This window comes from Colossoma macropomum, unplaced genomic scaffold (genome assembly GCF_904425465.1).
Source record: "Colossoma macropomum unplaced genomic scaffold, Colossoma_macropomum, whole genome shotgun sequence".
In the NCBI taxonomy this organism is placed as follows: domain Eukaryota; kingdom Metazoa; phylum Chordata; class Actinopteri; order Characiformes; family Serrasalmidae; genus Colossoma; species Colossoma macropomum.
Window position 1 is genome coordinate 11,902,734 of NW_023494785.1, and position 13,317 is coordinate 11,916,050.

At 38.9% G+C, this 13,317-nt stretch overlaps 1 protein-coding gene across 1 annotated transcript in view; it reads left to right on the forward strand.

Annotated features, from left to right (window-relative positions):
* Positions 1-13,317, forward strand: part of itgb1a (integrin, beta 1a) — a 40,033-nt gene that overhangs the window by 12,487 nt on the left and 14,229 nt on the right. The window contains 4 exon segments of the mRNA XM_036582817.1: positions 8,696-8,762; positions 9,148-9,233; positions 12,240-12,459; positions 12,635-12,805. Coding sequence (XP_036438710.1) covers positions 8,696-8,762; positions 9,148-9,233; positions 12,240-12,459; positions 12,635-12,805 — 544 coding nt within the window.

Genomic DNA, 13,317 nt, shown 5'->3' on the forward strand with positions numbered 1-13,317 from the left:
CTAAACACAGCTAACAACACCACAGCACTCAGTGTGAGTGAGTGCTGTTTCATGACAGATTTGTTACAGGATTAGATCAGATTAATTCTTTTTTCCCCTCTGATATCCGATCTAGTATTTTCTGCTAGTGTCATCCTAATCTTGATATCAACATCAACATGCTCTAATGTCCTCTTCTGCCTGCAAACACAAATGTTGTATTGATTGAAAAGTATCAAAAAGTTGGAAAAAGCAGTTTGTGTCGCTCAGTCTCTCAGTTCTCATTTGTCATCTTTTTGTGTCAGTGATCATCTGGATGAAGCCTATCAGAGTAAAGTGAAAGGGGAGAGTAAGGGGATTATGATATGTACTCACTCAGTCTAAAGGCTTTTCCTGAAGTTGTTTATTTTATTAGGATGCTGGTATTTCAGACACTGAAACGTTCTGTTTGAGAACCGTCTGTGTGAAATGTAGTTGAAGTGTTTCGTTTCAAAACGCATTACAGACCACTTACAATATTTTTTTTTTGTGATATGTGTTGGTGGGAGTGAGCTTTACCCATACAAAATATCAGTGCTATATTATGATTAATACCACCTTTATTAGAGAAAAATGTGTTTTCAATTTTAATTCAACTGTTTTTTTGTTTTTTCTTTTCAAAACTCATTAAATCCAAATTTGTTACAAATGTATATACAGCATTTTGGAATAAGACTCTTCATTTAGATCTCTCTAAAGTCAATGCCTTTTTTAACACATATGTAGTTATGTTATAACTGAAGTTTGGGGGGAGGAGCATGGCTGAAACCCCTCCTTCTTTCAATCTAATGCCCTATAAATTCACATCCTCACCTTCCGTTCCTGTGACGAAGTGTTCGCAATCCCCACCGCCACCCCATCTCCTTCCAGTTCCTCAGTCCTGCATCAGTCCTGCTACAGCTATGAGGAGAGATCTGGCCTTCTAGCTACAGGCAGAAGCTGCCCAGAACTCCAGCCCAAGTTCTCAGAGTTCTTCCCCCTCCCTCAATCAGTTCTCCCTCATATTACCACCACATGCTGAAGGTATGGTCTGAACTCATAAATAAATATTAATGTTGAGCCCAGAATTGAAATATCATATCGATCCTCACAATGGAATTCATACTTGCGTCAGATTTTCTCTACTTATTTCATTAAGCGAAATAAGGGATGTACCAGTGTTTGAAAGTTCTGGTACATCCCTGAATTACTTAATACCAGTTTCACACTGCAGCTGGGGCGTTCATAGCTGTTAATGAAATGCAAATCCTGACATTTCTGGATGGACATCAACTAGGTGAAAACGTTCTGACATTTGCCTTCATTGAAGGTTTGTAAATGTAGTACATATTGTAAGTGGTCCACTGAGTTATTGATGCTGTCAGAGCTAATTCTTAACAAATCTGCAAATAAATCAATTTTTTTTTCAGTCGCTACAAGAGAGGCTGACCATTACAAACAGCTCCATAGGCTTTAAGTGTTGCTGCTGATTTGGCATCTCTGTGCTCAGAGCTTAGTCTTTACTGCTTATGGAGGTGTAATAAGAGACTAAGTGACCAAAGCAGAAATAAACAGTATCGATCACACACTAATTAATTACGGTGGGCTTAAGTAAAGGTACAGCTGTAACTGAAGTGTAGTGAAGGGTCCTGTAAAAGTTGACGTTTCAGAACAAAGATTGTAGCATTGTTGAAGTCTGTTAAGCTTTAAATGGTGTTCTCTTTCACTGTGTTTGAAACTCCAGATAGAGAATGGACTTTCAGAGTACTTATCAGAGTACCACATGTATAAATTACTCCTCTATAACTGTGGGTGCTCCTAGCTCTTCAGTGCCCGGTCCTTTGTAATATATGCCTTTTGTCTGTCATAAGAGAATGAGAAACAGATTTGGGAAAGAGCAACAGGCAGAGGGAGGATGAGTGGGAGAGTTAAAGAGAGAGGGGGTTGGTGTAGTTTGAGACTCTGTGGGCAGATTGTTCAGCTTGGACCTGGACCTCATTACACGCCTCCCGCTTTAACCCCCTGGTTAAAGTGGGTATTATGTCATGGTTGTGTTTGGCCCGTTCTTCAGGGCAGAGGATGAACAGGGTATTTGTGTGGGTGTCCTGATTCCCCTTTCCCAGTCTTAGAATGAGAGAGAGAGCGAGAGAGAGAGAGAGAGAGGGGGGGGGGAGTAGAGGAGTTAGCTGTGTGAGTGAGGTTGGTGTTGAAAAGCAGGGTTTTCCATGCTCCAGAATGGAGGGGTGGAATAGGGGTGGGATTTCAGTGTCCTCCTGTGAAGGCCGCTCTTTCCTGTTTTTCTCCTTTTGTTAAGAATAGCCTTTTCTTACTGTACTGTTCTGTATATCTTCAGTTTGGGCATGTAGCCTCGTTGCCTTATTCTGTAAGGTTCTGTCCAAGTTAATGTCAATAGAATTGGATGCAGGCCTTCTCTGCTGAGTAAGGGAAACCTCAGTGCTCCTTCAACAAAACCTTTTCTGCATTTTGTTTCAGGGTTCCTTGAGTTCATACACTGAAAAAAATGGTGCTTTGAATTGACTAAAGTGTGTCATGTGGTTGCGCATGAATACAGTGCATTATATTAACACAGTAATTGCCAGAACTGAAACTTAAAGACTGCAGGACGGAGCGTTGAGCTAGTCTCTGACCTCCAGTTGGTCATTTTATGACACCCCCCTACACAACATAACTCCGCCCCATCTCAGTCTGCTCAGCTAAGAAAGCATGCCGGGATCCAGTTAGTGACCTGTCCCGGCAGATAAAGGTCTGCACTCCCGCGGATTCCTGCTGGCCCCACGGGACCCGTCACGGTATCTTGCAGCGCAGACAAATTTTCAGTGTTGTGTGCAGGAGCGTGCAGATAACCAGCCCACTGCAGGCGGGAGCGGGATGAAGCATGCATGAAGAGAAATCCCTCAAATTAATGAACAGCCTAAATAAAGTAGAACGATCACTAAATCATATATATAAATAATATAAAATTATAACAGTAAAACAATTAAAATGAATGAAGTCATTCTAAAGAGTTGAGAAGCTAGCGATCACGTGAACAACACGCAAATTCTTGTAGCTTACAGAGATGGCAGAGCCCTTGGTCTACGACCACAGCTGCTGAGCCAAGCAAAATACCAGAAATTAATCATTCTGTGGTCTAATTACTGCTTTTTGTTTACAAGAAATGAACTGTGTATGGTGAAGTTACTTCACAGTGAGCCACGGTGACCATGACTACTGTGTTATTTCAGCAGAGAATAATGTATTTGTGAATAGACCATGACAGATGTTGAATGTCCATTCACCCTGACAGAAGTGCGCAGGCGGGAGTGGGCCAAAACGTTTCAATTGTGGGTGGAAGCAGGACAAACGATTCCAATTGTCTGTGGGAGGGGAATGAAATCTTGTGGGAGCGGTCCTCCACAGACCTCTACTACCTGGTTCTAGTACTGTGGGGAAAAACATGCTGTGCTGCCAAAAACTTAAAAAGAAATGTGCTAAAGCAAGAAAAACATTGGAAATGCTTTTTCAGGGATGGAATTTTGGAAGTTCCTTTTTGTTCCTTCTGGACAGGTATGTGAACATGAAACGAAACAAGTTGAACAGTGTGAATTGCCGACTGTACATAATGAATCATGTAGATAAACCTGCATCAAGCAGGTTTAAGCTTGGTAAAGAAACACTTTGGACATACATGATAGAGATGTATGTAATACTAATCAACTGCATCCAAATCTGCGCATAACAGAATTTTCTGCTGCAGATCTTTGCAGATAGAGTTGAAAAAAGTTCAACTTCACCAGAAATGCTTTGCTCCTCATATGTCACATTTCATAAGGAAACCAATCAAAAAAGAGGACGGGTTAACGTTGAACTGGACATTGTTATCACTGAGGTTTGCTAAAAAATCATTGAAAATAGACGAGGAGCACCCCTCACTACCATAGCTTGGTTTACTTCAGTGTAGAAATACAATCTTGTGTTTCTTTGATGGTTGTGGTGTTTAAGGCACTTGGTAAGTTTGCTAATATTCACATGGGCTGATTGGGAGCAACCAAACCTGATGGACGTTTTCTTCCTGTTTTTCTCTTCCAAAATGACACTAGTTTCTTGAGTCTATCCATTTAGTGTGGTGTCTAACCCTCAGCACTACCCATAAAAATCTACTCCACACCTTCTCTGCTTTGCAGAACTTGTCACAGGCCATTTTCTTGTGGTTTAGAAAGATTCTATGCAGAATATGTTCCACCGTCTGAATGCAGCCTAAGGCAGTATCCTTAATAAACAGCCTTTCTTATCAATAGAAAGTGAAGTTATAACAGTGCTTGATAATGCTGACAGACTCTAAACCAACTCACTGGTCACTGTTGACTCTATGGGCGCATTTGTGTTGATGAATGGGAAGCAGATCCAAAGAGTAAAAAAATCATTCCAGTATTTTTGTAATTCACCTATTTAACCTCCAGAAGTTGAGTATTTTAAATTTTTGACTCATGCACCTTTAAACAAAGCAGTTCTCTTGATGTAACACATTTTTTTGTATGCAATAAAATCATGAACCATTTTCTCTGTGTAGACTAGCTCTGTTTTATGATCTTTAAAGATATTCAGTGCTCAGTTTTCCTTGATTTTGTCCACACAAACAGTGCTAATGTTGTTAATTGCATGCTAAGATGTTCTGGTAATTGTTCAACCAATAAAGAAGATAAGCAGAAGGTGAAGAAACTAAGGTCTGTTATGCTCCAGTATTTCCATTACAATTTTGTGCGATTTTTCTTTCTTTAGAAAATCCCCCCGTCTCAGAAAGACTCCATATGCATCTTGTACCATGCTGTTACGCTGAGAGGTAGCTGGCCATGTTGTTCTCAGAGGAGAATTTCCACTGCATTCCTCTCTCCAGCTGTTAAACTGCACTGAAACAGAAACAGACGTTTCTCTCTCTTTTTTTCCTGAAGTTGACTTGCTGGTGTTTTACAGGCATGGTTCAATCTCATAACTCTTAGTTCAGGTTTGGCTTTCATTTAAGCTGGTCTTGATTAGCTGCTGTTTACTTGGCCACATTCAGTTAGAAGACATACTGTAAGTTTTCCTTCAGGCCCAAATGGGTCATTTCAGAGCTTGAATGTCACATGCAAATGTTTTGAAACAGTTCAGTTAACTTATCACTTTGCCCTCCTGACCACTTACACAAGTTAGGTCATTTTCCGCTAGTTTTGGTGCAGTGCTGATAGGACAGTACGTATTTACACCTACTGTGTTCTCAGTATGCGATAGGAATAGCAGCAGAGTGATGTCAGAAAGTAACCGTGTAAGTGTGGACCTCAAAGAGGATGTTGCCACACAGGCATGATCTAATCTGGTCCTACTGCCCGACAGGCTGTCTGCCTCTGTGTATAACAGGCACAGAGCAATACATCAACTTAACACTCAACACAGACATGCACACAGAATGTAACTCCTGCACTTTAGACCTTACAGGTACAAGGACTGGTCATTACCTGTAAAAATAAATATGGCCACATAAAATTAAATATGTCGAAAATGTCAAAAGGTGAGTTTAGAAACAGCAGATTTACTATTCAGCACAGATGTATTATTGATTTATAGTAACTACTATAAAATTACATTGAAAAAAGGGTTGCCCTATAATTACTTAAGTCAAATGTGCACATCAGTTGCACATGAATAAAATACATCAACACTGTCTTTGGCAAAAGTAAGCAAAATGAAAGAGAGTAATGGTGTTGGTGTAATATGTTTCATTCATGTGAAACCAGTGTACACATTTGAATCAAGTACATTCAAATCAGCTTTTTTTTTCAAAGTAAAGTTATGTGAGTTACGTAGTCATGAAAGTCTGGAATCGAAGTCTGGACCAACATGCAGGTTTAAGAGGTCAGCAAGCTATATTTTCAATGTGGTTTTAACCCATAAAAGTTGAGGTTTATCACATTCATTTTGTGGTTAATCAATTATGAAAATAGTCATGTCGCAGCTTTATATCAAATCATATCATAGTGTATCATACCGTGTCGTATTGTATCATGACTAATATGGTAGATGGTGGCTAGTGTGTTTGATTGGGGCTAACATATTAACTTGAGGCTAGAGCATTAGATCAGACACTTTAAATCACTTTGGTTTCAAATATTGTACTTTTAAATATGGTTGAATGCTCTAGTAAACTGAAAATGAAAACATTAACACATTAACAAATGCAAATGCACAATATAATCACAATTACAAACACAAATTTATGGTTTTGTTTGGAACATAAGAATCCACACTAGAACAGAACTTTTCAGTTTATTTCATTGAGCCATGCTTCCGACTGTGAAATATAATTTTCTTTCCAATAGGTTTGTAGCAAAAGCCTCACTCTGTGGCTGCTGTGTTAAAAACAGTAACTCTCTTGTGTCTGATTATGGTGCGTAATAGGGTGGAATTCCTCTGGAGCTGCCTCACCTCTACTCATTGAGTCTTAATGTGAACCACATGCATTGTGTTGAGTAAAGGAGGCGTGTGTTCTCAGTTTGACCCGGCACAGCCCTCTCACACTCAGGGTTCCTGTGTCGCCAGCCAGCTCTAGCTGCCATTTCTGCCCTGCTTCATGCCTGTGCCTTCAGACATACCATGTAATTTTGACGTACCACAAGCCTACCAGCGTTTAGCCACCCTCCTGTTGTCATTATAATGTGGGTCTCTCCTCCCATTGTGTGGTGTGCATTTATAGCAGGCATTCATTGCTCCGTTGGCAATTGTTTCGGTTGAATGTGTTGTGAAATGTTATGCTGATGGAATCTGAAATGCATCTCTTACGATACAGAACTTGAATTGGAGGTTTAATATATGTAAATGCTTGATTTTGAAAGTAAAAATCCAGCCCCTTCCTACAGTGTTTTGTAATGGTAACATTCAGTTTCAATCAGATATAAAAGGTGAACGTAAAGTTTTGAAATTAAAATCTAACTGAAATGTACCCAAGGCCTAAACTTCTATCCAGGGCTATATGTCAACCTGCAGTGCTGCATCTTAAAACTCTGATATGATGAGCAGGAGCGTAATATTCCAAATAAATCATAGGCCTGAGTCATCGCCGAGAAATCGATATTGCTTTACCTGGAAGAAGAGCCATTTGTGTATTGAACTGTCAGGCGGCCTGAATATCCTCTGAGTCCTCTGAGGGATGGCTTGCAGTTGTATTTTTGTGTTGGGGGAGGGGAATAACAGAGGATATAAACGGTAAACAGATGTCTCTGACCCAAGTGGACCTGAATTATTTATGGCAGAGGGACGTGTTCAGATGTCCTGCTACATGTGGTTGATTTTGTTGCAAGAAATGAAATACTGTGATTTTGAGCTGTAGCTTCCAGAGAACATTCAGTGGTGCTTAAATGAACATATCAGTGTTTCAAAAGTAGAGACTTTGGTGGACACACCTTTTAAAATCTCAAATTTGTTACACCCTAACGCTTATTATTCAGTAATTACATGATCTTGGCCATTTAACAGGGGTAAATGGGGCTGTTGTGATTATCTCCTCTTAATGAATTGGCAGTGATTCTGTGTTAATTGTGCAAAGTTACTGGAGAATTTCACCAAAAAAATCTACATTTTTGTTTGTTTATTTATTTATGTATTTATTTTTTTTACGTAGTTTGAAAACACCTGCTCCCCTTAAAATTATGTGAATGAGAATGTTTTTTCTTTCTCCTGTAAAGTTACCATCTTAAAGGTAAAAGGTTTTGCTCCAACAGTGAAGATATATTTTTATGAAGTCCTTTTAAAAGCTTCATTGTAGAATCTCTGTAAGGCTCTGTAAGGTACTTCAATAGATTACAAGTTATGTCTATTTTTATTGCCGGGCCTTTTAAAAAACATGATCATTTACTTGATTAATTTTCTATAGATGAGTTGATTACAAATGTTAATATTAGTTACTGCCCTACTTTAAACTTCTACAATGTTCATTAATTGCTATTAATTTGGCAATAATAACATAATATAATTACTGTTCTTAATTTGTCAAATTAATTTGTCAAGAAAAGAAAATCAGCCACTTTTGTGACACCACTGTGCTAAGGGAAAGTGACTATTTCTGGCAGAGGAAAACGCTACTAGGAAACTGCCTGACAACCAGTGACCGCTGGATACTCTTGGCCTAGAATGCTATGTGAGAAAAGGCAGAAGTGAAATTAGCCACTCCGGTTCCTCTGTGCTGCAGGGACTCAGAATAGAAAAGCACTGCTGCTTGGTGGAGGTTTATGACCTCTGCTTATATCTACACATCACAGGGCTCATAGATGACCTGGAAACAGTCTGTCATTTGGGGTGTCAAAGCTATTTGTGTGCTTTCTGTACGAGCTTGAAGAGCTTCATTCCAAAATGCTGTGTGTTCATTTGTGACAATTTTGGGTAGAGCGAGTTAACTTGTATTGGAAAACACTTTCTTATTTCTCTAATAAAGGTGTTATTAATCATAACATGGCATTAATATCTTTGTATGTGTACAACCCTCTTCCACTAATGTAAATCATGGTTTATAATGCATTTTGCAACTAAACCCTTTAAATACTGAGCAGGTTATAAATCAGTGATATGTATTATGCATTTTTGCTGCTATAGTGTGAATATTGGAGCTAATCTTGATGCGTTTTATGGCCGCTGTATAATGTTTTTTTTTTCTTTGTCTCTCCAATTTCAGATGGAACTTAAACTACTTTTCCTTTCGACATTGTTAGGAGTTATATGCTACAGCAGCGCTCAGCCAGGTAACATGATCTGACTCTTTCATTTTGCATTTCTATATTAAATTGAAGTGATTAACTCTGGAGAGCATTTTACTGAAGTTGTGCTCTCTCATCTAATTCAAACTCAAAATGAGTAAATTGTAATTTAATATAATCATTTCGTATCTGTAAAGCGAGTCCCTCTTTCAGTGTAATGTACTGATGTGATTATGCAGAAGTAACTCCACCTAAGATGAATTGGAGCATAATACAGAATGGAAAACATGGACGAGTCCATCTCTGGCTCCAATTACTGATGACCACAGAGTTTCAAATGAAATGATGCGAGAGAGGCAGCTCTGATTGCCAACTTGTTTTTTTTTTTTTGTCCTGCATGATGAGTTTCTGTTGCTTCTGTTATCCGCAGAGGGGAATGAGTGCATCAAGGCTAATGCGGAATCCTGCGGGGACTGCATACAAGTGGGGGCTAAATGTGGATGGTGCACGGACACAGTGAGTAGAGCCAGTATAAGCTTATTTGACTCTTTCTGTTTTTGTTATTGTAAAAAAAAGACAAACAGGCCAGTCAGGAATAACGTTCATGACTGAGAAAACAGGCCGCCTGTTCACTAATTTGTTCTTTTTATCTCTTGAAAATGGAGTATTGTTATTTTGAGCTACAGTAAAAGCAGAGGTGTTATAACCTCATAACGCTCAACATGGCGTCTGTTTTCTTGCCCTTTAGTGAAAAGAGCCAGTCTTGCTGGTTACCCTGCGGGGAACTACACTGTGGCACTAGCAGGAAAAGCCCCCCTCGTTGTAGAGATCTGCATAATCACATTAGCCAGAACAACCTGAAAATCACATTTTTGTGAGCCAGATGATACAAACTATTTATGAAGTTTTTGTCAGATGTTTTTTAAACTGTAATTAGACCTTTTGTTTTGAGTATTTTGGCCTCTCCCCATTCAGAGAGAGAGGAGTCTGGTCTCGTATGGGTGGATATAACTTCCTGGCGGTGTTGCAAAAACAGCCGCCAAGTAAACAGGCTTTCCTGTACAGACTTTGGCCAAAGTCAGAGGCCAGTATTTACTTATTTGATATCAGTCAGAACATTCATTTAGTTATTCATTTTTCAGGAGTTTTTTGAGATGATTAGATATAAGACAGTCCACTCCCATAATGAAGGGGGGAGTCAAAGAAAATAAGTGGAAAAAAACAGGAGTTTCCAAAGCTGGAGCTCAAAATATTATCAAAAGAAGTAGAGAAAAAAGGATTCCTAACAACCATGCAGGAACTGGTAGACCACCGAAACTGTCGCCATCAGTACCATCAGCTGAGAAAAAAGAAGCTCCACTCCTGCTTCAGATCTGAAAAAATACCACAAATGTTTCTGTCTGTCCTTCCACTGTGAGAAGACAACTCAACAGTGTGAGTCTGAAAGGATGTGTGTCTGTCAAGACCTTACTGAGAGAAAGAAAGAGACAAAAAAAGAAAAAACAAAAACAACAAAGTAGAAAATCTGCAAATCAAACAAAGAAGCTGCTGTTTGTGTTTTGAGAACAATGGACTGACCTCCCCAGAGTCCAGACTCTGATCCTCAGTCTTCAACATCATTAACTATGTTTGGGATTACTTGGATTGTGAGAAGCAGAAAATGCAACCAAGTTGTGACTGAACTTTGAAGATGTGGATATATGACAGGTGGTCTCTGACTTTTGCTACAGATGTATCAAAACATCAAAAATAAAGAAATCTAACACTTTTAAACTTATATTCTGAAATTGACATTGCTTTGGCAACAGCAGCAATAAAATCTTATTATACTTCTCTAATTAGTCACATTAATTTGTCATAAATTAAAAAAGAAAAAAGACAAAGAAGTCATTCATGCTGGCTACTTGTGATGTTTGTTTCCACCACTTGTGCGTTGAATGCTAAGACAGCAAAACATTTGGATTATTGTTTCTTTTCGCCAAATACTAATCACACAGCTACACCCTCTCATAAAATCATCCCCCATCCTGCTGTGAGCACTCAGTAAACAAACAAAAAATAATGTAAGAATGTAAATTTCCTATGCAGCTTATCTCAGGTGCCATATTAGGAAATGTTAAATTATGTGAAAAAAGTGTACACAATTGCACCAAAATTGGAGTGAATAAGCCATTTTTGGTGTCTGAAATGTTTGCATTGGAGTTATGAAGCTAATGTAGCTGACAAGTAATGGATGTTTCTATTCTACCAGTTAGCAGAGCGCAGTCTGCTTACCTACATCGTCACAGACATGCCACACTTTTCAAGCAAGTTGTTAAGCAATCTCAAATGACTTATGTGGACTTCTATCTATAAAAATGAACAAAAGTACAGACAAAGTTCAGGCTTCATAATGGCTCCTACTTCTGTTTTTAGCTATGCAACGTCTTTAACCATTTTTATATTTTGTCTGTTTGAGATTACTTAACACAGCCCAGTGCAGACTAAAGATGGAACTTCAGATGTCTTGACATTTGACATACAGGAAAATCTATGTAAAATGATTTTTTGGTCGAGCTGCCATTTCAAAACAAATAGCAGAAATGTATCTGCTTTGACTACGTTCCTCCATTCTTGAGGTGTTTGGTGTTGTGGCTGAAGTGAATGTCCCAGCAGCCCTTTCCAGTTCTGTGTGGTTTAGTGTGGGATTGAGAAACCCAGACGCAGCTACTCCTGTTCCATGAATCTGCAGCACTCCATAAAAAATCTGCTCAGTGCTGTTGAGTCAACTAACCACTTTACCAGACGTAATGAGTCAGATTCTGACATGAGAAATGCAGCAATGCTATTACAAACCTGAAGCCAGATATACTGGTAAAGTACTACACTACTAATACTACACAGTAAGTGATGCTGAAGTTCACTGGTTGTGATATTCAGTATCGCCTATAAATTTGGATAATATTAATTACATATTATTATTATTATTATCACAGCAGCTATACTATATTTTTTATATACTTTTTCTTCATGTTTATATACCAAAATTAATTTTTCTCCCTTTAAATCTCCTTTTATTTCTTTAAACTTTAACAGTTTTTTGCTACTGTGCTTTTAAGAGTTAAATATATAAATATCCTCTCTTCTGACTGGCTGCCCTATATTCTGCCTTATCTAAAAGCAGTCTGGGCTAAAACACTCCTTAAAATATCAATATGAATAGGCAGTGATAAACTGGTGTAGTCTTAATTAATCTTAGTCTTAGTCTTAATATAAAATGATCTACAAAAACAATGAATTTGAAATGGGCCACTTTTGAGACTTAGTTTCCACATATGAGTAACAGGAGGAGGAGTGAATGGTATATTTGGAAACTGTGTGTTACCAAACAGAGCATCATCTGATGCTGATAATAACAGAATGGCCACATAATTTACATGTGCTGTTTAAAAAACTGTGACAAGTAGTGTCTTATTTCTGTATGCTGCTCAGTCTCTTGTATGAGGCCCAGCTTATCCTTTTTGTACTGTCCTCTCCTCGCAGGAGTTCCTGAAGCAGGGTGAACCCACATCAGCCCGCTGTGATGACCTGGAGTCTCTACGGAAGAGAGGTTGCGTGGCAGCCAAGATCGAGAACCCTCGAGGAAGTCAGAAGATCCTCCGAAACAAACTTGTCACCAACCGCAAGAAAGGAGGAGAGAAACTCAAACCTGAGGACATCACCCAGATCCAGCCACAGAAACTTTCCCTCAGCCTCAGATCTGGTATTGTTAAAACACGTGTTTGAAATCTGAGTTAGGTGTTACACTGTAAATTTGAAATCCTGCAACTGAATCCCATTTATATGATGCAGTGCTAAAACTGTTCAGGTTAGAAATGTAGATTTGAAAAATGAACTGTGTGCAGTAAATGAATGACATTACACTTCTGTTCCTGCAGGAGAACCACAGACGATAGACCTGAAGTTCAAAAGAGCAGAGGACTATCCTATAGACCTGTACTACCTTATGGACCTGTCCTACTCCATGAAGGATGATCTGGAAAACGTCAAGAACTTGGGCACCAGCCTGATGCTGGAGATGTCTAAGATCACCTCTGACTTCAGAATTGGTGGGTTGTCAAATGCATCGATCCAACTTCTTTTTCTTGATACTAATTCTGACTCTGAACTCTTGGTTTTGGCCGATAACGAACAGTAGAATATGTTAAGGTGCGTGTGTCAGGCTCCAGTCCTTGCAGTCCAAAACACTGAATTCTTATGCACACTGTCTCATTAATCATACCTGATTCAGCTCTTAAGCTAATGAATAAGGCCTTCATGAACTGAATTCAGAGCATTAGATCAGGGTAAACGCTAATCTCTGCAGCGCTTTGGTCCGAAGGTCCCCAGTTTGACGTGCCTGTGCTAAGACAGTCATGTTTCATAGTAACAAAGTAACATCATAAACAGTAAGTCAGTAGAGCTGGGCGATATGGCCAAAAATGTTATCATGATAAAAAAATTCATATTGTTCGATATCGATACATATCACGATAAACGTCAAATCATTATTTCTTTCAAGTTTGAAGGATGATTTTTGCTCTTGGGTGGTCAGTTACTGTTTTAAACTACCCTTTATGGT